Source organism: Sorex fumeus, unplaced genomic scaffold, assembly GCF_029834395.1.
Source record: "Sorex fumeus unplaced genomic scaffold, SorFum_2.1 ptg000034l, whole genome shotgun sequence".
Taxonomy (NCBI): domain Eukaryota; kingdom Metazoa; phylum Chordata; class Mammalia; order Eulipotyphla; family Soricidae; genus Sorex; species Sorex fumeus.
The window spans coordinates 45,335,818-45,362,176 of NW_026606091.1; the positions used below are offsets into that span (position 1 = coordinate 45,335,818).

Genomic DNA, 26,359 nt, shown 5'->3' on the forward strand with positions numbered 1-26,359 from the left:
CAATGCTCAAGGGCCACTATGTTTTGATGCTTAGGGCTTGCTCCTGAAGATGCTTGAAGGGACCATGTGGTGTTGGGGATCAGACTGAGCCTCCCATGCAAACACACACTCAATTCTTTGAGCTATCTCCCTGGCTCTGCTGTTGGGTTTTAATATTATAAACCAGAAGTGCTTTTGAGAACCCAATTTTGGATCTAGAACTACTCTGAGGATTTTTTTTCAAGCCAAATCTCTTCTCTAAGATCCTGAGATATCAAGAACCTTCAGGGTCTTTGAGCTCATTACTTGGAGAAATCCTGTCTTTGCATTCCTAAATTCCTATGCTCATCTTTCACAGTGACAAGTGGACTGGATTCTGGTAGGATGGGTATAGAACAGGAAGCTAAAATACAGGTTTAAATGGTGAGCTAACAAACAGTATCCTGTTGGGAAGGGGCAGAATGATAGTATAGTGGTGCTTGCCTTGCATATAAACCAATCCAGTTTGATCCGTGGCACATCATATGGTCCACTGCACCCAATAGGAGTGATCTCTGGCAATGAATCAGGAGTAAGCCCTGGGCATTCCCGAGTGTGGCCCAAATTTTTTTTTTAAAAAAGAAAGAAACAGTATCATGTGGGTGGCATACTAACTTTCTCTTCCTTTCCAACAGCTTTGATTTTGGGGGAGCCTTTTAGGAGAGATATTTTGCCTTTGAAGATGATGTTCTCTTAAACATTTCTTGGAAAACTTTAGTAAGGTAACAAAGTACAAAAGAATTTGGAACAAATCCTTTTATGGCCTAAAATCAATGGAAAGATTTGTACTGTGAAAAGGTTTCCAAGAGTACTGAAGAGACTAATTAATTACAGTTAAACAATGTTCACTTACCTCTAACTCATAGCCAGGTTTACACTGATAAGAAATTACGCTTTCAAAGCTGTATTTACTGCCAACCACAGACCCATGCTCTGGACTTTCAGGTTTCTCACAAGAAACTGGAATGCAGGATTGGTCAGAGAATGGGGGTTCCCATGTTCCATCAAGCTAAATAATAAATCACAAATTATGATGAGGAGTTAATAAAGAAGTTTTTGTATTTGACTGTGTAGATAGTCAAAAAGACAAAGTTTGGTCTTTTTTCTGCTAGCTATTATCTGTGGCCTTGAAAACACCCACATTTTTATACAGAATTAATAGTTATCATGAAATAATTTTAGACATGGTTTTAAGCACAAAAATCAAACACTTTCTTTATAATAGGATCCCTTGAAAAATAAGAACACCAAGAAGTAGGTTTCACTATGATACAAACCTAACTGTGTGGTTGATTCTAAGATCGTATAGAAATCTGGAGCGATAGCACAGCAGGTAGGGCGTTCGCCCTGCACGCGGCCAACCCAGCCAACCCAGGTTTGATTCCTCTGCCCCTCTCAGAGATCCCAGCAAGCTACTGAGAATATCTCGCCCGCACGGCAAAAGCCTGGCAAACTACCTGTGACATATTTGATATGCCAAACACAGTAATAACAAGTCACACAATGGATACATTACTGGGTCCGCTAGAGCAACTCGATGGACACTGGGAGGACAGTGACAGTGACATCGCAATATACTCTTACAGCTCATATGATTCCATGCTTTTAATATTGATGAAGAACAGTTACATTTAGGCATATTACCTACCTAAATTTTTAAAAGATGACTTCCTTTTTTCCCATTTTACCACACATACTTTAAGATTGTTATATCAATCTGATTTGTAGTAGGACATATATTTTTAAAAAATACCAAATATGGGGACAGAGTGATAGCACCAGTCTCTGGCACCACATATGATCCCCTGAGCACAGAGCCAGGAGTACCAATGGTACTCCTGCCAAACCCTCCTCCAAGATACCACACACATATTTTTATTTTATTGTCCTACCACCACAGTTACTGCTAATATGTTTCATTCTTCTATTTGGTAAAGATGTAATACATGAATTTTTTTTGGAAATTACTATTTCATTGTTATATTTTTCTGTTTTCTTTTAGGAAATAAAGAATGAGTTGAGGATTTTAGATTGAACCCTCTACATGTGAAACAGTGTGATTGTATATGTACACATATATAATAATCGTAATTAACCATTCTTCTACTGCCAGAAATAGAAATTGTATCTAGCAGTGGGAGATTTCAACACATCAGTGTTATCACTGGATAAATCCACTAGACAGAATATTAGTAAAGACACAAGACACAAGATCCTAAATGAGGAACTAGAAGAGCTGGCACTAATGTATTTATACAGGGCCTTCCATCCTCATAGAGCCAAATACACATTTTTCTCTAGTGTATACAGAACCTTTTCCAGGATAGATCACATCTAGGGATGTACTCTAACTTACATAAATTCACAAACGTGTTAATCAAACCAGGAATCCTATCAAACCACAATGCATTGGAGATAGAATTTTACCATTAAAAAAAGATGTGATGAAACTATAACACAAGGAGACTGAACAACATGCTGCTAAATAACAACTGGATTAAAGAGGAAATTAAGAAAGAAATAAAAAGTTTCCTGAGACTTATGACAATGAAGGAACAAGTTACCAAAATCTATAGGATACAGCAAAAGTAGTAGGAGAAAACTCATAGTAATATAGGCTCACATAAGAAAAGAAAAAAAAAATACAAAATAAATGACCTAAATGCACATCTTAAATATCCAAAAAAAACAATAAAAAATGAATCCAAAAACTAGTAAAAGAAAACTATTAATAAAAACCAGAGCAGATGGGGCTGGAGCAATAGCACAGCAGGTAGTACGTTTGCCTTGCATGCAGCCAACCCGGGTTTGATTCCCAGCATCCTATATGGTCCCCTGAGCACTGCCAACAGGAGTAATTTCTGAGTGCAGAGCCAGGAGTAACCCCTGTGCATTGCCAGGTGTGTCCCAAAAAGCGAAAAAAAAAAAAAAACCCAAAACAAAGACAGCAATACAAAGAATCAATGAAACCAGGAGCTGGTTCTTCAAAAGAATAAATCAGATAGACAAATAGTTGACCAGACTAGTGAGGAAAAAAGTATTCAAATAAATTGGATTAGAAATGAAAGAAGAGAAATTACAATAGCACCTCCAGAAATCCAAGACATCATGAGAATTTACAGTGAACAACTCTACTCTGTTAAGCTGGAAAATCAAGAACAAATGGACAGGTTCTTAGAAACATGTAGTCTCCCAAAATCTGAATGAGGAGGAAGTTGACAGCCTAAACAGCCAATCACAAGCAAGGAAATTGAAACTAATGAAAAATTTCCCTATGAATACAAGTCCTGGCCCAGATGAGTGTATGGGGGACTTTTATTAAGCTTCAGAGAAGACTTCCTTCCACTGATCCTTAAGCTTTTCCAAAATACTCCTTCTTAACACTTCTACAAAGCTAACATTACACTGATAAGCTGACAGAGCTACAATAAAAGAAAAAAAGAAAATCTTAGACCAATCTCCTTGATGAACATCATGCAAAAATCCTTAAAAATTTTAGCAATTTTAATCCAATAGCACATCAAAAAAAATCATATACAATGATCAAGTGGGATTCACCGCAGGGATGTAAGTATGGTTCAATATACACAAATCAATTAACATAATACACCACATCAGTAAAGGAAAAGATAAAAATCATATGATCATATCAATTGATGCAGAGAAAGCTTTTGATAAGATCCAATGCCCATTCATGATAAAAACCCTCAACGAAATAGGGGTGGAAGGAATCTTCCTCAAGAGATTAACAGCTATCTATAAAAAGCCCATAGTCAATAATCTTAATGGTAAAAATTGAAAGCATTTCTGCTGAGATCAGGCACAAGGCAAGGATGTCCACTGTCCCCACTCTTATTCAATATTTGCAATCAGCCAAGAAAAGGAAATCAAAGGACTCCAAATTGGAAAAGAGGAAGTCAAATGATCTCTATTTGCAGATGATATGATGACATATACAGCAGATCCAAAAGAATCACAAAAGCTCTTAGAAACAATAAACAAAAAAAATGGCCTGCTACAAAGTCTACACAAAAATTGGCTACATTCTTATGTACAAATAATGAACCAGAGGGGTAAGAGTCTATCCCATTTAAAATAGTGTCCAAAACCATCAAGTACCTAGGAGTACAACAAAAGAGGTGAGAGACCTATATTACAAAAACTTCAAAAACACTTAAGAAAATAGACGACCTTAAGAAATGGAACAACAACTGTACCTCATGGTGTCTCACTAATAAAAATTAAAAAAAAAGAAATGGAACAAAGAAAGACATTTTTACCAATAAGTCAGAAGAGTATATCCGTGGATATATATGGACAGCTAATTTTTGACAAAGGATCTGAGAACACAAAATGGAATAATGACAGCCTTCTCAACAAATGGTGCTGGGAGAATTAGATAGCCATGCAAAAAATCAAAGCTGACGCAGCTGATCTCACACCTGACGCAAAAGTCAACACAAAGTGTATCAAAGACCTTGAGATCAGACTTGAATCTATAAAGAAAACTGAGGAAAATATAGACAGAATGTTCCAACATCTACACATCAAAGAAGTCTCAAAGATACATTGCCTACAGAATCAAAACTAAACAGGTGGGACTACATCAAACTGAAAAGTTTCTGAAAAGTTTATGGCAAAAGAAACATGAGCTAAAACTAAATATAGCTGAATGGGAAAAATATTTGCATTAAACACATCAGACTAAAGGTTTATATCTAGGAGTACTATATATAAAGTACTCACAACGATAAACAACAACAAAAGAATCTGAACATACCATCAAAAATGGGGAGAATAAATGAACAGATTCTTCTCTGAGGAAGACCAATGGATAGCCATCAGGCACTTGATAAAATGCTCATCATCAATTATGTTTTTAGTGTTGTTGGTGGGCACACTCGGCAATGCTCAGGACTTACTCCTGACTCTGCACTCAGTAATTACTTCTGGTGGTATTTGGGGGGCCATATGGGGTGCCAGGAATTGAACCCAGTTTGACCGCATGCAAGGCAAGCACCCTACCCGCTGTCCTATCTCTCCAGCCCCAGCTCATCATCACTTATTATTCGGGAAGTCCAAATCAAGATGACAATATAATATCACCAGTGGAAATGGTACATATGAAAAATAATGGGAATAATCTTCTGTTGGTGGGGATGTGGTGAAAAGAAACTCTCATCTACTGCTAGTGGGAATGCTCTCTAGTTTAACTCTTACAGAAAACAGTATGGAGGGCTCTCAGTAAGACCAGAATTGAGCTCCCCTAAAACCGAGAAATTCCACTTTTGGGTATCTATTTCCAGGACAGAAAAACATTCATTCAAAAGAACACAAGAAATGGTCTTCAGTAGGAGCATGGCACATGGGGCATGGAGGCATGGAATTGGGGAATTGGACAAGAAGGGGGCAACATGTATGGTGGAAGGAAGAGTTGAGGAGAGGGCGCTGGTGCTGAAGGGTTGTAAAGTGCTCTGTGTGAAACCCTGTCAGTAAGATTACAGTAAACCATAATGCAGAAACTTATTTTAAAAGATGCATCTTCACGGGTCTGGAGCGACAACACAGTGGGTAGGGTGTGTGCCTTGCACACAGCCAACCCTGGTTTGATTCCCAGCATCCCATATGGTCCCCTGAGCACCACCAGGAGTAATTCCTGAGTGCAGAGCCAGGAGTAACCCCTGTGCATCGCCGTGTATGACCCAAAAAGAGAAAAAAAGCATCTTCTAGAGGCAGACTGTTGGGAGGGATCTTCTAGAGGGAAATTGGTGGGTGGGGCTTAAAGGGGGTGGAGAGACGTAGACACTGTTGAAGGGTCTGGTGTTGAAACATTGTATGCCTGAAACCCAATCATGAATAACTTTGTAATTTCATGCTAACTAAATAAAATTTCCACAAGTAAAAGCAGGCTCTGATCTACTTTTCAGTTTTTCTGCAAACTGGTCATTCTACCAAAACTAAAAATGACGATTGTTATCATCTGAGCTCACTTCTACATGTACAAATTCTTTTAAACTTTTATATATAGACCGTGCAACTTATGGTTAATTTTTCATGAACAGCTTGCTTTAGATCATTAAACATTTTATCTAACACTGGCACTTCTCACCTATGTGTCACACTTAACACTTTTTAATTAAGGCAGTGACTCTTACCTGACATGTTGACATGTTAGCTCCTTCATAGGTATACCCTTCTGCACATAACACAGACACTTGCTTATTCACACTGAAATCATCCCCAAGAACAAGCAGATGCGTTATGTTTGTAGGGAGAGGACATTTTATTGGACTGCAGGAGATGGTCTCAGGGAACCATTGACCATCTTTCTGGCAGGTAAATGTATCTATATCTGTGTCCATCCTAAAGCCTTCGAGACATCTGCAAAAGCAAAAGTGAGAGATAATAAGAGAATATAACTGGTGAAGGCTCTATTCTTCTATTTAAGAACTTAAGGCTTAAGAGGCATGAAACGTGATCTATCAAAACTGATTCAAACCTCAGGCAGATGAACTGCCATGAAAAAAGGCCAATGTAGCAATGATAACTAGACCAATCCTTATGGATTCATATTAAGGATTAGCTAAGACAAAGTTACTTCAAATGCTGTTGCTGTTATTCACCTTCTCTGTGCACAATATCATTAATGAGTTCATTTGGGTTCATCATGCACTGAAAATATGGCTCTGAACATTGGCTGGACCAATGAAGACAAATTTAAGAATCATAGTTTTAAAGTTGGGTTGATTCATCATGCTCAAAAGCAGAGAGATAGAGAGTGTGTGTGGGGGAGAAATTGTCTGCCATGGAGGCAGGGGGAGGGACGGAAAGGGGCTGTAATGGAGAGACTAGTGATGGAGAATGTGCACTGGTGGAGGAATGGGTGTTTGATCATTGTATGACTGTAATTCAAACATAAAAGTTTGTAACTGTCTCATGGTGATTCAATAAAATAGAAAAAAGATGGGCTGATTTTGAACAACCATTTAGGTGTTTGGGGTGTTCAAACATCTCCAGCAGTGCTTAAGGTTCATGGAGCCACTCCTGGTAATAGTTTCCACTGTTTTCGGGTCCAGTGGTCCAACACTTGGACAGTCAAGACACCGAGAGCCATGAGATCACCTTGATAGTGCTTGGGGGTCGCACTTAGTGGAGCACTGCAATGTTGGGAACCAAATTTGGGCCAGACATGTGCTCTAATCTTTTGAGCTAACTTCTGGGACTGTTGAATTCATTTATACTAAAAAAAGTGATAGCTCAAGAAATTCTATACAAAGTAAAATTTATTGATATGTTGTTTGTGAGGGTCATCCTGGAGGTACTTGGGGGTTATTCATGCTATAGAACTAGGGATGCTCAGGAGACCATGCTGTGCCAAGGATCACACCTGGTGCTCCTGCAGACAAAGCATGTGCTCCATCCCACTGACCTATCCTTCTGGTCTCAACATAATCAATAGTTATTGGATATCTATTTTGTGTCAAGCACTTTTCTAGGTTCTTTATATGAGGTATTTATTTTAATCCTGATTACGCGATATTATCCTGAAATGGGTGTTCAAAATCAACCCAACTTTAAAACTACGGTTTTTTTTTTTGTTTTAGGTCACACCAGAAAATACACAGGGGTAACTCCTGGCTCTGCACTCAGTAACTACTCCTGGTGGTGCTCAGGGAACCATACGGAATGCTGGAATTTGAACCTGGGTCAGCCACGTGCAAGGCAAATGCCCTACATGCTGTGCTATTGCTCCAGTCCCCAAAACTATGATTTTTAAAATCTGTATTTATTGGTCCAGTCAATGTTCATAGAGCACTTACTAAATTCTAAACACTGCTCTAAGTGTGCTCTACAATTATTCAATTCCTTTAGTCCTCATGCCAACTCTACTGACCATATTTTATGATTACCTCTGATCCCATATTTGTAGAAAATGAAATGCTACTACAGATGAAATAACTTTCCCAAGAAGAGACAGAATGGATATTACTACCTAGAAAATATGGCTCTGGAGTCCAAGCTATACCACTAGAACACATTGCTTTTTTAATTAAAGCATTTAATTAGCTAGCATTTATTACACGATATTATAGGATAGAATCAGAAGTTTTTAAAAGTGTAATGATTTGTTTATCTCAGTATTTCCCAAACTGAGATGTTCTCTTCTCGGTAGGTGAGGGGTGGGTGCTGGAATGATGGGGAGTCGGGAAGCAAGAGTAGCCCCAGGTGCAATTAAGAGCACTCTTAGAGAAGGCATTTTTCCAGGAGTTTGCGAAATGATACTTTTCTTTTTTCAGAAAGGGGATGGTAGGTCAAGTAAATGTGGGAAACTGGTTTATTTGCTACTTAAATGAAGGGCTAAAAGATAATGTAATGAACAAGGACTGACACATAGGGAAGGTGATGTGATGACTTCTCAAGATGTTTCGACAACACATAAATATTTTAACAGAAAATTTAAATTGCATTTTAATAGTAAGAAATATCTTTTGCTTTTACTTTCAGAGCACGATGCATTTTGGGGGGCCACACCCAGAGGTGCTCAGGACTTACTCCTGACTCCATGTTCAGGGATCACTGTTGGAGGAGCTCAGGGACCCATATGTGGGTCTGGGAATTAAACCCAGCTTGGCTTCATGCAAGACAAGTGTCCTGCCCACTGCACTATCTCCCCAGCCCCCGATCCACTGTTCTTTAGTATTCCTATCATTGATGATTCTCCCTTGGGTCTACTTCCTACCAAAGTCAAGAAAAAAAATGACTTAAATGTCCACAGCAAACTTCCTAAGAACAGTTGTTGAATTAGTGATACAATCTAAGAAGATAATATGTGAGGAATAATCCATAATTACTTCAATATGTGAATAAAATTTAAATTGATGTAGATCTTTGGACATTACAGGCATTTTAATAAAAATTTAATTTCTGAATTCATTCCAAACTCATCTTTTTTTTGGCCACATCCAATTGTGCTCAGGGTTTATTCCTGGCTCTGCGTTTATACTTTATTCCTGGCTGTTCTAGGATGACCAAAATAGATGCTAAGGATCAAACCTGCGTTGGCTGCAAGCAAGGGAACCAGTTTATCCAAGGTCCATTCTCTCTGGGTCCAGAATATCTCCCTTTCATATTAATAAAAGTATGTGCTTTCCTAGCAAAATCCTTTAGCTTTTGCCTTTTTAATCCAACAATTTCTAGTATGAATAGAAATATATAATACGTAAATATAAAGTGGTATCATAAATTTACATGATGATATACTTTTTAAAAATCTTGTGATTTAGGAGACATTAAAGCTAACACGCAGCTCTTGTTTCATGAAACTCAACAGAATCGTAATTGTAAATTAGGAACTGTAATTGAAAATAAAGAAATTAATTTTGAAAGCCAAGTATTTCTACAAATTCATGAATAGAATAAAGGAAAGTATCAAAGCTTCAGTATTTTAGATAACTATTAGAAATGGAGTTTTCTACCTAATTAGCTAAAATGTTGACTAATCACTTTTCCGCTGACAATCCTCCACTTGAACTCTGTGGAGATTCTAGGAGCCATGGACTTACCTGAGTTTCACTTTACTTTCATAGGTGTGTGCCTCTCCAGTTGCCACGGCATTGGCCACAGATGGTGGGGGTCCACAGGAGAGAGGCTCACAGGCTGGATAAGGCTGGCTCCAGGACCCTTTCTCTGTACAAAACAGATCCGAAGGTCCATGTCTGATGTACCCAGATCTGCAGTTGTAAGTGACACCATCTTCTTCCAAAGAGCCACTCTCACTGATTAATGCATTTGATATAACTGGGGGGGAACCACAAGTGGGATGTTCACAGCGTGGAAAGCCAGAACTCCACTGGCCACTGGCTTCACAGATGATTTCAGAAAGTCCCACGAGCTTAAAACCTTTGAAACAACGAATCTGGGTAGCCTTTCCACAAGCAAAGTCTGTCCCATTCACAACTCCATTTTGAATGACTGGTGTGGAACACTGACAAGGCAAGCAAGATGGTGAGCTGCCACTCCAGGAACCATTGGAGAGACACTGTCTTGAAGGATTTCCATGGAGCTTATAGCCAGAAAAGCACTGATACTGGATACGCCCTCCATGAACAAAAGAAAACCCATTAGGGAAGCCCTGGGGAAGGTCTTCTGGAGGTCTACAGTTGAGTGGCTTACAGAGAGGAGGCTCTGCATCCCAGCTGCCATCTGACTGACAGGTGAGCTTTGAGGCACCATACAACATGTAGCCTTCGTGGCACTGGAACACCACTTCCTTACCAAAGCTATAGTCCAGACCATTCATCACCCCGTTTTCTATCTGTGGTGGGACGGCACATTTGATAGGCACACAGATGGGAGTGGTTCCACTCCAACTTCCATCCTCAAGGCAAATACGACTCGTGGCTCCCTCAAGCAAGAATCCTGAAGTGCAAGTGTACTCAACTTTATTTTGGAATGTGTACTCATCTCCTCTCACCTGACCGTTGGCTGATACTGGGGGTGAGCCACAATCCACTGGAAGGCAAAATGGCTCCTCCCCATCCCAATTTTTGTTTTCTTGGCATATTCTCTTCTTGGTGCCATTCAATACATAACCAGGATCACACTCGTAATACAACACACTCTGATACGTGTAATTGCTTCCTCTGATAGAGCCATTCATAATTGAATTTGGTTTCTCACATGAAATGGCTTCACACGATGGAGAAGTATTACTCCACTCTTTGTTTTGTAGACAAAGTCTTATGTCAGAGCCTACCAGACTGTGGCCAGGTTTGCAGCTATATTTTACAGCACTGCCCATGGTAGTCTCTGTAAAGTGTAAAAACCCATTTTCTGGAGCAGTGGGCATGTCACACTCAATTGAAATGCAAGACGGTGCAGTGCCATTCCAAATGCCATCTTCTTGGCAGATCAGTAATGGGTTCCCCAAAAGTTCATACCCTGGATGACAGGTATATAAAACCATGGTACCATAGAGAAAGTTTGTGGCATGTATATTTGAAGATCCCTTACTATTTTCCCAGGTTTTAGCTACTGCTCCCACATGGTGAGAAGGGCGAGTAGCTAGATATGGAACTTCCATCATGTCTTCTTCTTGGTCAAAATATCCTTGACCATCTTTGACTTTAGTACAGTCCCCAAAATCTATGTGAGGAGGGAGACCACAGTCAATGGGAACACATATTGGGATAGAGCTTGACCATCCTGATTCTTCACAGGTCTGCATGGCGTGACCAGCCACCTGGAACCCAGGAATACAGCTATAGATGATCATGGCTCCATAGCTGTAATCTGCACCTTCCACAAAACCATTTTCAATAGGTTGTGGGGGATTACAGTGGATGGCACTGCAAGATGGGACATCCATATCCCAGTCACCTGTCTCTAAACAGGTCAAGGCTTTGTGACCTTCAAGCCTAAACCCTCGATCACAGGAATATGTAATGGTTTGTCCATAGTATAGGTTAGTATAGGAGAATTTTCCATTCAAAATCTCCTTGGGTTTTGGGCATTCGATGGGCTTACATATGGGTTTTCCTCCAAGCCAGTGACCATTTTCTCCACAAAGGATGGTAGTATTTCCTACCAACTCAAATCCTGGTTTACAGGTATAAAGAGCTGTGCTAAGATAGGCGAGTCCTTGCACATCAATGATGCCATTGAGGATTTCTTCAGGTTGGGGGCACTCTACTGGAACACATTCTGGTAGGGGAGAGCTCCAGGTACCATCAGCTTGGCAGAAGGTGGTGGTTTCTCCCTTTAGGAAAAATCCATCCACACAAGTATACTTGACTGTACTTCCGAAATGAAGAGAAGAAGGAGCAGGGACGCCGAAAGATATCAGGGGAGGTTGAGGGCAAAGAACCATTTTACAAACAGGAAAGGAGTCATTCCATTGTAGAGATGGTAGACATTTGAGAACTGAAGGTCCCTGTAGGACGTGCCCTTCTTTACAGGAAAACATCACCACGCCCACCTCAGTTGTCAACTCCTTCAAGATGAGTTGGTTTTCCAGAAGGGGTGGCTCTGCGCACTTGGCAGGCACACACCTTTGGTTTGGCTTCTTATTCCACTTGCCAGATTTCTGGCATGTCCAAGAATGATCACCAAGAAGCTCATAGCCCTCATTACAGAAAAACTGAACCTTGGAGCCCACTTCAAAATTTTCTCCTTTCACATAGCCATTCTGGAACGGGGGAGGTTTTCCACAGTTGAGGGGGACACAGGACAGGGGGGATTCACTGTGCCAGTGGCGATTGGCTTGGCAGACAAACATGAGACTTCCGACTGGTTTATATCCTGGGTTACACCGGTATCTGGCTTCACTCTCAAAGATCTTGCCTGTGGTATGCTGCACAAGAGGGAGAAAGCAGGTAAGCACAATTTGCATAGCAAATGATAGAGTTAACAAAATGCATTAAATAGCAAACAAATAAAAGAGGACAGCAGGAGGTCAAATTAGGTCTTTCCTGTTGCAGAAACATTTTCCACAGTGCTTTGCCTGTAAGTAAAGGATCAAGTCTCTAAGTTGATAACTGATGGAGAAATACCAAAAATTTTAAATTACTATTTTAAGTTCAGAAAAGACTATTTATTAAGTTCAAAAAAAGACTTGCTGACTGAAACAACTGTTTGTTATTTTAATCATACAAAAGGCAGACTCACATGTTAATGTTGATAATTTAAAAAGCAAGTAAAATATTTTTCAGCTTGCAACATTCACTTTCAACAGACTTCAAATATTGTCGTAACATAAAAATATGGGAAATAAAAGCAGAATTTTATCTTTGAAACAAATATTAAATATTCAGGAGGTCGGCATTATGTGCATGCTGTAATAACAGGTCATCTTAGGTACTACAAAAGGTTAATTAGCTATGAAATCTGTAAAAAAAGATTATGATGCTTTTCTGTTAGTGGTAATGGTGGTATTTAGCTCCCATGCTATAGCACATTTCTCAGATTCTGAATACCATTATTTGCTTCATTTACTAATTAATTGCTTGGGGAACCAATATACATATAAGCACCATGCCATCATAGACCAAATGCAGATTGTTAAATAACAGACCTAATATGCACTGTCAAATGCTAAAACTGCCAACACCTACCTGACACCTAGCAGAGCTCCAAAAATATTTGTTAAATTAAAAGTCTCCTTATATTTACTACACCATTTTCCAATGAAATATTAGCTAGCAAATCTACTAAAAAATCTATTGCTATCATGTTGATGTTGCTTTTGATAATAAAGGAAAAGAGGCACTATGTGTATACAGGTTTTTAAAAAGTCTATTTCAAATAGTCCTTGATATGGGATAATAGACTTTCATTCCTGTTTTCTTCATGGCTTGGTGAGAAAACACTCATTACTGTGACATCAGGACACGTGTGGGTCTGACTTAATCTTTGTCCATCCTGTTGACATTGCCCCTAGGGGACTAAAAGGAAAATGCCAAAATACACAATGCAACATAATGATGAGCTACCCTATTTCTGTCAAAAAAGAAGAGATGATCACAGATTTCTCTAGGTTTCATTTAGACCTTGCTTTCTATAAAATATATTCTATATCTGTCTTGGAATAATTTCTTTTCTAAAATGAAATATTATTTAATGAGAATTGGTTTATTCAAACTTCATAGTTAGGGCTGAGATATTGCTACAAAGTGCTCAAGTGTCTGCATGCTAGTTTGAATGTCAAACGCTATATGTGAAAAGGACAATCAACGTCGACTGAATTTCCTCCAACTGATAGATTGAGCTGCTTCTGTTTTCAACCATTAATCTGTTCACTGTTCCTGCTTCTCAATCCTGGGCTAGCCACAAAGCGCTAGCTTGATCAGTGATGAAAGCCATGGCCCACTTGTTCACTAGACTCTTACCTCCAGGAAGCCATTCTCAACCTTAGGTGGTTCATTGCAAGATACAGGGTGGCACGTAGGGATGGGGCTACTCCACTGTCCTGTAGCTGCGCAGGTGAGTTTCTTCTCCCCTTTGATATAGAAGCCTTTGTTGCAGCTATAAGCCACCGTAGCTCCGAAACTGTAGTTTGACCCACTTGCATGGCCATTCAGGATGCTGGGTGGCTCTCCACACCGCACGGGGATGCACTGGATGGACATGGGGGAAGGGTTCCACTCTCCACCTCTCATGCATTCAATCTTTGCTGAAGTGTTCAGTATGAAACCATCCATGCATTTGAAACTCACAACTGAGCCTATTGCAAATTTTGCTTTGTTCACAGATTCCAAGATGCTGTAGGACACAGATGGAGGGTTTTCACAAAAATGAGCTATACAACGAGGCATGGTCTGACCTTCTGGAGGAACCCACTTGCCCTGAGAATTGCAGAAGAGCCTAGAATTGTCTGCCAGGCTGTAGCCATCCGAGCAGTAGTAGAATGCGATGTCTCCAAATAAGCGATGGGCAGTCTCTGGAGAGGCGTGGTCCACGTTAGGGGGTTCATCACAGGAGACAGCCAGACACTGCTGGCTACTTCCACTCCACTTGCCATTAGCCAAGCATTCAATGGTATCAGGACCAGCGAGGGTATAGCTATGAGATTGAGGGGAAAGGAAAAAGAACTTAGGGCAGCATACGGATGAAGGTATTTGCATCTGCTTATTTTTATTTGTATGATCTTTTGAGCAGTGACTTTAATTTTATGCCTTAAAATGTATTTACTACTTAAATATCTACCTTATTGCTTGAAAGGAAGACATATGTTTTTGTGTTAATACTAGTATTTGTTCAAAAAGGAACAGAATTTAAGATTTTTGTTATTTAAGGAACTTTTAAAATGGCTACACATTTATTTAGATGACAAGTTATGCTCCCACTTGACTTGTTTCAAAATCAGATCTTAACTGCTTTTAGACGATTTCAGTTGGCTGATTTTAATACAAGTTTTTGAAACAAGTCTGAGGAACCATTTGTAGCTGTTGTATAAGTCATTATACACTTACAAATCAGTGAACTTTAATGCTGTCTTTATAATTTCAGTGTCTAATGTTTCTTATACCTTAACCATGTGGTTAGCTATATTCTCCATGTGACTCTACTGTTCAACCAATATAAATACAATCTGTTTAATAATTCTCTTTGTTTTTATTTATGAACAAGCTGTTAGCCCACATATGACAAACTCGTGACTTGCAAAATCCTTACAATATTCTCAAGTGCTCTCTCCACAAAGAAGAGAAAATTACTAGGATATGCAACATTATAATAATTACTCTTGAGTCATCTTTCTTTCATTCAGCCTAACTGAAGGTAAGGATGACAGAGTTTTAAAAGAACATTCAGCATCTGATCAGTCCATCATCTGACACCAATAAAAGGTAAGGGAACTAAATAATTTGGCACCTAATTTAATCCTGGTGAGACATTTATTTCTTCATTTCACAGGTGAGTATCTGATAATTGAGACAGGCCTAGAGTCACACAACTGTGAGAATCTGAGTTAGGATCTGATTGGTATAATGGATCCCAACACTTATGCCTTTTCTTCTTCCTCTTTGAAATGATGTATGATAAGATGATAATTGTAGGTGTACTGTGGAAACTTTTGGGCAGTGCCACTAGTGCAAATTATTTGATTATTTATTATCTTTGACTCAACAAAGAGTATTCTTAAAATATACATATGTTTTAAGTAAAATAAGTAAAAATAAGTAAATATTTATATGTTATCTTCACATTATATATGGGCTGGAGCGATAGCACAGCGGGTAGGGCGTTCGCCTTACAAGTGGCCAACATGGCCAACCCGAGTTCGATTCCTCCGCCCCTCTCGGAGAGCCCGGCAAGCTACCGAGAGTATTGGATATGCCAGACACAGTAACAACAAAGTCTCCAATGGAGACGTTACTGGGCCCGCTCGAGCAAATCGACGATCAACGGGAGGGCCTTTACCTTACCTTACCTTTTTACATTATATATATCGTGATATCACGATCATGGTCCTCCAATTGTTCATTGATTTACATCGAGCGGGCCCAGTAACATCTCCATTGTGAGATTTGTTACTGTGTTTTGCATATTTAATATGTCACGGGTAGCTTGCCAGGCTTTGCCATGTGGGCGAGATACTCTCAGTAGCTTGCCGGGCTCTCCGAGAGGGGCGGAGGAATCGAACCCGGCTTGGCCGGGTCGGCTGTGCGCCAAGGCAAACACCTTACTGCTGTGCTATCGCTCTAGCCCCCCCCCCAAAAAAAAAATATATATATATCCTTATTTGGGGCCCATATGTAGTGAACTAGGCTCAGGGACTATTTCTGGTTCTGTGATCAGAAATGACCCTTGGCAGTGTGATGCTGGGGGTCTGAACTGGGGTCAATGAGATGCAAAATAAGTATCTTAACCCATAAACCATTTCTCCAGCTTGCATCAAAACGATTAAATCATTAACTAGCAAATATTTCTTTTAACTCCCTTTATGACATGCCAGTGCTTATCAAGAAATTAGAGTTCCTTTATCCTAGTTGAAAAGATTTATGAATCATACTGAAAAAAGGAAGATCAAGGAAAGAGATGTATTCACCCTACCTATTATATCCCGCATGGCAGAGCCTGGCAAGCTCCCCGTGATGTATTCGATATGCCAGACACAGTAACAACAAAGTCTCCAATGGAGACGTTACTGCGCCCGCTCGAGCAAATCGATGATCAGCGGGAGGGCCTTTACCTTTACCTTTTTATTATCATATATCACCTTACGGATGGAAGTTGGTCTCAAAATGAATATTCACAGATACTCCCAAGGCTGACCACAGTCTCCAGTTAGGATCTGTTACCATTTATAGCTTCAGATGAACTGCACTCTTTGCATAAGGCTGTGATCTACACACATTTTCAGACGGCATCTATCTTGGAATATCAAGGTCAACATAAAATAATAACATGCGGAATAAATTGCATCCATTATTAAAATGTCCTTTATTCCTGGCCTGAGTACCTAGATTCTACTGTTTTACTGTAGGTCGTGCTCTGGGGTGAAAGTTCCATTTATAGAGGCTCCTGATGTTTTATAGCCCAATTTACGTCTTTCCCCACACTTTGAAGCATGCATTATTACTTTCATGGGTCCATAGATATTTCACTAGTTGAAGTTCACAGACATCACCTGAGCCATTCCTGATTTATTAGGGTCTATTGTGACATCCATAAAGAACCTTCTTTATTTCATGGGACCAGATGCATGCCTCCAAAGGCGAAAGCATCTGTCTCCAGAATCTTCCTTATTTCTTGAAGTCTCCTCAGGACACATGCATTGTATTTCATAATTCTGGCAGCCCTTTATTAGGCCTATAATCACTGATCTTCTGGAAAATCTCCAACCAACTACTTCCTCCTAATGGAAAATCACAACAAAACTCTTGCAATGTAACTTTGCTGTAAAATACATAATTTTTTAAGTATCTGAATTTAAAAAATGCACCTTTGATACTTCTACCCTTGATTTCTTAGAACCCACATGTTCCCTTTTTCTGACCTCAAATACTGATTTTTCTTTATGACTTTGTCAGTATCTAGTAATTCGATAAACATCTCCTAAGGGTCACACAACCTATTGCAGCAATTTCCTTACTGCAAACTTCAATGCCAGTGAATTTATTATTTACACGCCCATATCTACCCCTCTCCCTGCACGTTCATGTTCATCCCTCTCCCAGCCTCTTGTGAGCTCCTTCTTGCCTACAGCGGTTGATGAAAAGAGAAATGACAGATTTTACCTACAAAGGTGGAAGGGGAGGAAAGCTTCTGAGATGAAATGGTTTCTGAGATGAAGTATGAGAAGAAGAAAAGGAATCATACCTGGTAGAACATTAACATAAGCAAATAAGGGAAAGCTTAACAGAGTTGGGACTTGAGTGAGAGCATAGCAGGGTGTTTGCCTTGCATGTGTCGACCTGGGTTTGATTCCCAGCATCCCATATGGTCCCCTGAGCACCACCAGGAGTAATTCCTGAGTGTATGAGCCAGGAGTAACCCCTGTGCAATGCTGGGTGTGACCCCCCGTCCCCCCCCCCCACACAAAGAAAGCTTAATATAGCAAGGACACCCTGGGAATGCCTAGTCAGTATGAAGATATGAACACCTGGAAAAGGAAGAAGTATTCACAAGGATCTGTGTATTTGGGACAGGTTGTAACAGTGATGGGTGAAGGTAGGGCAAGTTCAGAGTAACTGGGAGTAGCTGGAGATGGTTTCTGGGACTGTTCCTTTGACAAGGACTCATGAGTGTTTAGCAGAGAAACTCTACTAAAACAGGAAGTTATTGTGATTCATTACCTAGATGACCTAATAGTATTGATTAATAAAAAAGTCTAGTTGTGCATTTCATATTCTGTGGATACCACAAAACTGCATGCATAGCCATACGTGTGTACATTTTTTAAGCAACTGATAACCATAGGATGGGGAGTGTTTTCCTATGTAGCTCATTGTTCATAGCTTTGGAAGGTAAGAGTCAATCATGATAAAACAGAAGGTCTTCTACATAAATGATTAAGAAAAACATGCCTAAGTGGATAATCTGGTCGTGTAGTTGCAAATGTGAAAGAATTTGGAGTTCATTTCTGAAAAGAAAAGCACAGATATGTGCTTGCGATGGCTAAAACATCTGTCTCCCTATATCTTCACCTCCAATTCCTCATATCTGGCATTCTCTCCAAAGTGGTAGATTAAATTTTTGATCATGGACTAAGTTTCCTTACCGAGCCATCCCAATTTACTCTAATAGTTCAACTGGAAGGGAATCATGGCACTAACACAATGGAACTTGAATTGCAGGCATTTCAGAGGAGCAGAGACGTTTATATGGCGTGACTTCAGGAGGTGAACTCAATGAAGATGGGGAATGAAGGTTTTCTGAAAAAAAATTCTAATATGTGTTTCTTTTGTTTGTTTTTTGGCCACACCCAGTGATGCTCAGGGGTCACTCCTGACTCTGCACTTAGAAATTACTTCTGACATTGCTTGGGAGACCAATTGGGGTTCCAGGGATCAAATCTGGGTCAGATGTGTACAAGGCAAGTGCCCTGCCCACTGCACTATTGCCCTGGTGTAAGATAACATTGGTTTGTCCTTTCTGCCTTGCCATAGGGAGTTTAGGTTTATTGGGTTACTCCCATCACAGTGCTCCCATTCCTCCGTGTTTATTTGTAACCTCTTTCTTTGTACTCTGTTAACTTGTAAATATTGCTTTTCTCTTCTCTTTAAGTCCTTTGCATAGTTAATTCGGTGCAATGTTCTTTTTGTATATAGCCAGGAAGACAGTTAATGGTATGCTTTTGTAATTTGGGAGTTAATTGAATGATATTCACCCCTGGGCATCTGTTCTCTCGACTTGAGCCTCAGTTGCTCTTACTTCTTAGCACCCCAAAAGCAGGGTTCCAACGAGGAACTGGATGAACCCAGGGCAAGCTGTGAGCTTCCCTGGCATTGAAATGGGCCTGGCCAAAGTGCCATAGTACTTAAATATAAGTTAAGAGCATGGTCATCGACAAATTCTGCTATGATCCAAAAAGTAACATCTAGATTTGGACCCTGCTAGCATTAGAAAAGACTAATCAGACCTGAGCACTGTAGTCTGAGTCTATAGTGAAATGTCCCCAGGAGAGCCATCCTTACAAGCTCATTGTATCTCTTACTGTGTCCATACTAAATAATTAATATTAAGAAGTAGAATTAAGATGTTAATTAAGTTGTTAATTAACATCAAGATCATGAACGATCGGTTTGAGGCTCTTCATGTTCCTAGAGCGAACAGACGCCATTGGGCTACACTAGCACGCGGCAGGGACAAATGGAGACGTTACTGGTGCCCGCTCAAGCAAATCGACGATTAACGGGAAGTCAAGTGATCAAGTGAATTAAGTTGTTGGACTAAGGAGAGAAGAAACACCCCTAGGTGGTATTTCTGCCCTTGAGCCTGATCGGTGGTCAAGAAGAGCTTTTGATATGTTGATTGTGCTACCAGATGGGGTGTGGTGTTGACCCCCAATGCTGGCGAGATGGTGAGAGACTAGGGAGAGATAAGGGAGAGAGCAGGGCAGCAAGATGGAGATGAGCAGAAGAGACAGGAAGAGATGGGAATGAGGGGCAGTGTGAGACTAGAATGAAGGGCTTAGTGAGACTGCAACAGGCACATGGAGAGAATGGAATGAACGGCAACTGATCATCTAACAGCCTGGCCCTCATTTCCTTCTTCGTCTGCCCATGGCATTGGCCGTCCCGAGTGGGGGAAGCAGCCTGAGTCCACCGAAAGTGGGCGGCGAGAGGGAGAGCTGTTGGGGCTTTCACTAGCCGCCAGGAGATTGCACACTCTGGCTCCACTTTTATTCTTGGTTCTTGGGCCACACACAGAAGGATACTCAGCGCTTACTCTTGTCTGTGCTCACTCCAGGTGGGCTTGGGGGACCATTTGGGGTTCCAGAACTCAATCACGTGCAAGGCAAGTGCCCTAAGTACTGTACTATCTCTCTAGCCACCCAGTTAGTTTCTTAAGATACTAAAGAATGAATTTCTGTATGACATAATAAGAAAATTGTTATTCTCTCCCTGATAGAAATGGTCTTACCAAACTGCTGCACCCTTTCACTATGTTAGAGATCTGAAATTATGGTAAGATTTCTGAACATATTAATTTGTTTGTTTTAGAGAATCATTTACAGATTATCATGTTGTGGGTGGAGAGATGGGGGTAAGGTTCTTGCCTTCAGGCCAACTCCAGTTTGATTGCTAGTATAGCATCTGGTCCCCTGAGTTTTGCCAGGAATGTTTTCTGAACACAGGGTCACTCGTAATCCCTGAGCACTGCTGGCTGTTTTCCTTTCCCTTTTCTTCATACTTTGTACAGATGATGAGATGTTTCCTATTTTTCCTTTGGCTACTAAATCAGAAGAAATTGGAAATGCTACAAATCTAAAATACTGAAATTTAATTTTATTCTGTATAACATTTTGTATTACAAGAGTAATGCAAATGAAATATTCAAGGGACAATGTTAAAGTTAGGTCATATATATTATAAAGTATTATTTTATCCCACAATTCCAAGGGGAAAATGGCTAATGGAATATTATAATAAAACCACAGAATAATACATTTTAGGATAAACTCACTGAAATGTGTTCAGGTTGCCCAGTTGTCTTGACATAGCAGGGCCCAAAAAAGCATGACTAGCATCGCATCTTTGGGTCCTGGTTGGCTGAGAATCCCTAATGAGGATTTCTGGACTCCTAAGCACCACTTGAGAGGCAGAAAAAATAATCAAAATTTAAAATAGTTGAGATGTGGCTGAGCGCCTGCTTGTGTGAATGAGGTCCTGGTTTTATTTCTACAATATTTTAAAATAAACTATGTTAATAAGCATGTTAAAGTGATTAAGGACAAAAGAGACTCAACAATACTGTTTTCTGTTTATTACTATTTCTTTATCTGGCCATGCTCAGAGATTATTGCTGGTTCTGTACTCAAGAACTACTTCTGGTGGTGTTTGGAGGACCATATGGGATGCTGGGGATCAACATATGGACATTCCTTCAAACCCTAGAAATTGAGCTTCCATATGACCTGACCCCACAATACTACTTCTGGGAATATATCCTGAGGATGCAAGAAAAAGCACAGTAGAAATGACATCTGCACCTATATGTTCATTGCAGCACTGTTCACAATAGCCAAAATCTGAAAACAACCTGAGTGCCTGAGTGGTTAAAGAAACTTTGGTACATTTATACAATGGAATACTATACAGCTGTTAGGAAAGACGAAGTCATGAAATTTGCCTGTAAGTGGATGGATACAGAGAGTATCATGCTAAGTGAAATGAATCAGAAATAGGTACAGACATAGAAGGACTACACTCATGGAATATAAAATAACACATTATGAGACGGACACCCAAGGACAGTAGACAAAATGGAGAGGAATATTTCCCCATAGTTGGAAGCCTGTCTTACGAGTTAGGGAGAAGGCAGCTAGAAAAAAAGAAGGGATCACTAAGTCAATGATGGCTGCAGGAATCATTCGGGATGAGAGATGTGTTGAAAGTAGATAAAGGACCAAAGATGATAACCTCTCTATATTGTATCTGTGGGCTGGAGTGATAGCACTGTGGTAGGGCGTTTGCCTTGCATGCAGCCAGCCTGGCCGAGCCAGGTTTGATTCCTCCGCCCCTCTTGAAGAGCCCAGCAAGCTACCAAGAGTATCTTGCCCACATGGCAGAGCCTGGCAAGCTACCCATGATGTATACAATATGCCAAACATAGTAACAACAAATCTCAAAAAAAAATGGAGACGTTACTGGGCCCGCTCGAGCGAATCGAAGAAAAATGGGAGGACAGTGTTTATTGTATCTGTATTGCAGACCATAATATCAAAAAGTAGAGAGAGAGTATGGGGGAAATTTTCTGCCATGGAGGCAGGGGGAGGGTTGGAGATGGGGCGGGGAGAGACATTGGTGGTGACATTGGTGGTGGAGAATGTGCACTGCTAGAGGGATGGGTGTTTGATCATTGTATGATTGAAACTCAAACATGAAAGTTTGTAACTGTATCTCATGGTGGTTCAATAAAAAATATTAATTTTAGATGCAAGTACAATGAGTCATGAGCAAGATGAATCATGATAGGTATGTAACACTGTAGCACTGTCCTGTTGTTCATCGATTTGCTCAAGTGGGCACCAGTAATGTCTCCATTGTGAGACTTGTTACTGTTTTTGGCATATCAAATATGCCACGGGGCCATGATCCCAGGAAAAAATCTCGGAACCCAGCAGGTTTTGGCAGAAATCCCTCCACATTTAAGTGTTAAAATTTCAGAATTTCAAAATCACGTGGCCACTACTGCAGCCACATGACATCATATATTATTCATAACCAGCAATAGAAAACAAATTGTCTACTGTTGCCTTTTCAGCACATCTTAGTCTTGGGGTAAAATACCAAATAATAATGTTGGGTCTGGTGTCAAAATACTGAATGTAATCAAAGTAGAGAGAGAGTAATGTGGAAATCATCTGCCCCACAGGTAGTGGGAGGGCGTGGGATGGGGATATACTGGGGTTTTTGGTGGTGGAGAATGGGCACTGTGAAGGTATGGTTGTTTCATTGTATGACAGAGTCTTAAATACGAAAGCTTTGTAACTGCTCTCACGATGATTCAATAAATAAAATTATAAAAATAAAATGAAATACGCCATGGGAAGCTTGCCAGGTTCTGCCGTGGGGGTGGGATACTCATGGTAGCCTGCCAGGCTCTCCAAGAGGGACAGAGGAATCGAACCCGGGTTGGCTGCATGCAAGGCAAATGCCCTACCCACTGTGCTATTGCTTCAGCCCAGATTATGATAAGTGTATCTTCAGTCATATCTGAAGGAAATGCCATGAAAAAATAAAGTATATGGGACAGATATTATTGATAAGGAATCACGATTCAATTTGAGTTTCTCGGAATTATTAGCATTTTGGACCAGATGGTTCTATGTCATGGGTACTTTTCCTGTGTATTGCAAGGAATTTCTCTGAAATCTATCTTCTCGTTGCTAGTACCTCCCCCCAATTATGATATCAGAAATGTCTCTAGACATTGCCAAATGTACCAGAAGAGTAATATGGTTACTGGTCAAGAAGCATTAAATTGCTCTCAATCAAATTCATAGAATTAGAAGTCACAAAGCAGTGATATAATATTTTCAAAATATTTATGAAATATATATTAATGTAGATTTAATGACTAGCTAAAATACTTCAAGGGTAAGTATAAAATACCATCATTCAGAGACAAAGATTGTATAACTAATAGATCCTTGTGAAATACGTAAAGGATTTTCTTCAGGAAATAACAACATCAAATTCCAAAAGAAGGGATTGGATACAGAGGCAATGATGATAAAGAAATAAAAAAAATGAGTAATCTTAATACTGACTCTACTAAAAATTACTAACTTGTAGCTTACTTGTAAGGGGGAAATAAAATATGGATAATGATATGACATTGAATATAGGTGGAATGATAGAAGCTAATTCTTCCCAAGATCTGTGAATTTCTCTGGAAGTAGGTAGAGAAACTGAATCCTCTCAGAGTAGGAATAATTTCTTATAGATAACACACACCAACAAAAACAAAAAGAAATGAATGATAACTACCAAGTAGTCTCTAGAAAAGTGAAAAAGTTAAAAAGTGTTTGTTCCAATTCTTAGTGTTAGAATCAATGATAATTTTGCTTATTTATACCCCAAAATTTGTGCCCAGATAGTAACTTCATCACTATTATATCAACAATAAAGTAGAAATAAACTAACCATTTACAAGTAGGGAAACAAATCCCTTAGAGATAGAGCAGCCTTTTTCTTCTCCCAGGTTTTGTTTGTTTGTTTATTTATTTATTTATTTTGGCCACACCGGGCAGTGTTCAGGGCTACTCCTGGTTTGCTCTACTTAGGAATTTGCTCGTGGTCGTATTCAGAGCGCCGAAGGGTTCCAGAGATTCGCCTCCCACAGCAAATCATGCATTCAACCACTTAAACGATCACCCTGGCCCTAGATGGTTCATTCTTACATGTAAATACTACATAGCAGTTAAAATAAATTTAGCTGACTTACATATACATCTTTGTGACTTACAGAGCCAAATGCCAAAAACAGTAAGTGGAACTCAAGCTTCAAAAAGATACTAGGAGTGTACGGGGCTGGAGTGATAGCATAGCGGGTAGAGCGTTTGCCTTGCACGCAGCCGACCTGGGTTCAGTCCCCGGCATCCCATATGGTCCCCCAAGCACCACCAGGAGTAATTCCTGAGTGCAGAGCCAGAAATAACCCCTGAGCATCGCTGGGTGTGACCCAAAAAGCAAAAAAAAAAAAAAAAAAAGAAAAAGATACTAGGAGTGTAAAACCATGTACACAAAAATTCAAGCACACAAAGATGCCTTGTTTCTGGGTAATATGCATATGATAAAGATAAAAATGTACACTTGTTGGGACTGGGGCGATGGCACAGAGGTAGGAGACACTTGTTTTGAATGTAGCCAAAGCCAAACCCTGATTTGATCCCTGCCACCGTGTGCAGTCTCCTGAGTCTGCCAGATGCGGCTCCTGAGCACATAACCAGGAGTAAGCCCTGAGCACAGTCGGGCGTGGCCTCCATGCCAAAACCAACCAAACAAGTTAAACAACGACACTTGTTACTTTGGGAAGAATGGGAGAGGAATAAGAATGCCCTTTAAAAGTAATAGTGATGATAATGGATATTTTGACATATTTGATATGCCAAGGTGGAGGATCTGGGTGGAGGATCTCCACCCAGATCCTCCAAATTCCAGTAGGCGGGGGTCACACCCACCAACTGGCCCCCTGGCACCGTGTAATCCCATCAGCGGCCAAGACTCAGAGACTATAAAAACCAGATCCCGGAACCGCGTGGCCACATTCGCGGCTGCGCGACATCTTATTATGACATCTCATTCCTACTTTGACAAACTGGCAGGCTACCGAATGTAACCTGCCCACACGGCAGAGTCTGGCAAACTCCCTGTGTCGTAACCCAATATGCCAAATACCAGTAACAATGATGGGTCTCATTCTCCTAAAGAGCCTTGAATATAATCTCAGGGCTAGGATGAAGGAGACGTTACTGGGGCCTGCTCGAGGCAATCGACGAATAACAGGATGATCTGTGATCTGTGATATGCCAAACACAGTAACAACAAGTCTCATAATGGAGACGTTACTGGGCCCGCTCGAGCAAATCGATGAACAATTGGAGGACGGTGCTACAGTGCTACAGTGCTTATGAAAAAGATCTCTAGTGATGCTGGGTTGGAGAGATTGCTTAATGGGCCGAGCACATGTTTTGCAGGCAAGAGACCCAGGTTCGATTCCCAACACCACCTGAACTCTCCAGCACCACCAGCCGCGAAGCCAGAGCAGAGAGCTAAGAGTCGCTGCCGAGCACTGCTGGGTGTGGCACAAAAGACGAGAAAATCCACAGTAGCCATGGCATAAACCTCACAATGCACTTGATATTGGCAGTGGATACAAAGGGAATTAAAAAGGAACCTATTTATTTTTTTTCTTGCCTGTATGTTTCAGATGTTACTCGGTTACACGCTGGTCAGAAAGAAAGGTAAGAACAGAAGCTTTCTCTACTTACCCACTAAAGTGAACCAGGTTTATGTAGAGGGTATGGAGATGGCTCTTCTCACCCAACGCTCCATTTTCAGAAAAAAATAAAGCGACCTCCTAATAGTTATTGATCTTTTCTTCTTAGAAAGCATATGCAGATCAGTGATTTGTGGCTATATATACTTTGTACTTATTTGATTCATGACTG

The 26,359-nt window shown here is 40.3% G+C and overlaps 1 protein-coding gene across 1 annotated transcript in view; it reads right to left on the reverse strand.

Annotated features, from left to right (window-relative positions):
* Positions 1 to 26,359, reverse strand: part of SVEP1 (sushi, von Willebrand factor type A, EGF and pentraxin domain containing 1) — a 226,694-nt gene that overhangs the window by 28,969 nt on the left and 171,366 nt on the right. Inside the window, exons 37-40 of the mRNA XM_056117162.1 lie at positions 13,905 to 14,577; positions 9,582 to 12,370; positions 6,174 to 6,399; positions 872 to 1,027 (exon numbers count right to left, since the gene is read on the reverse strand). Of these exons, the coding sequence (XP_055973137.1) occupies positions 872 to 1,027; positions 6,174 to 6,399; positions 9,582 to 12,370; positions 13,905 to 14,577 (3,844 nt within the window). The remainder of the gene's footprint in view (positions 1 to 871; positions 1,028 to 6,173; positions 6,400 to 9,581; positions 12,371 to 13,904; positions 14,578 to 26,359) is intronic.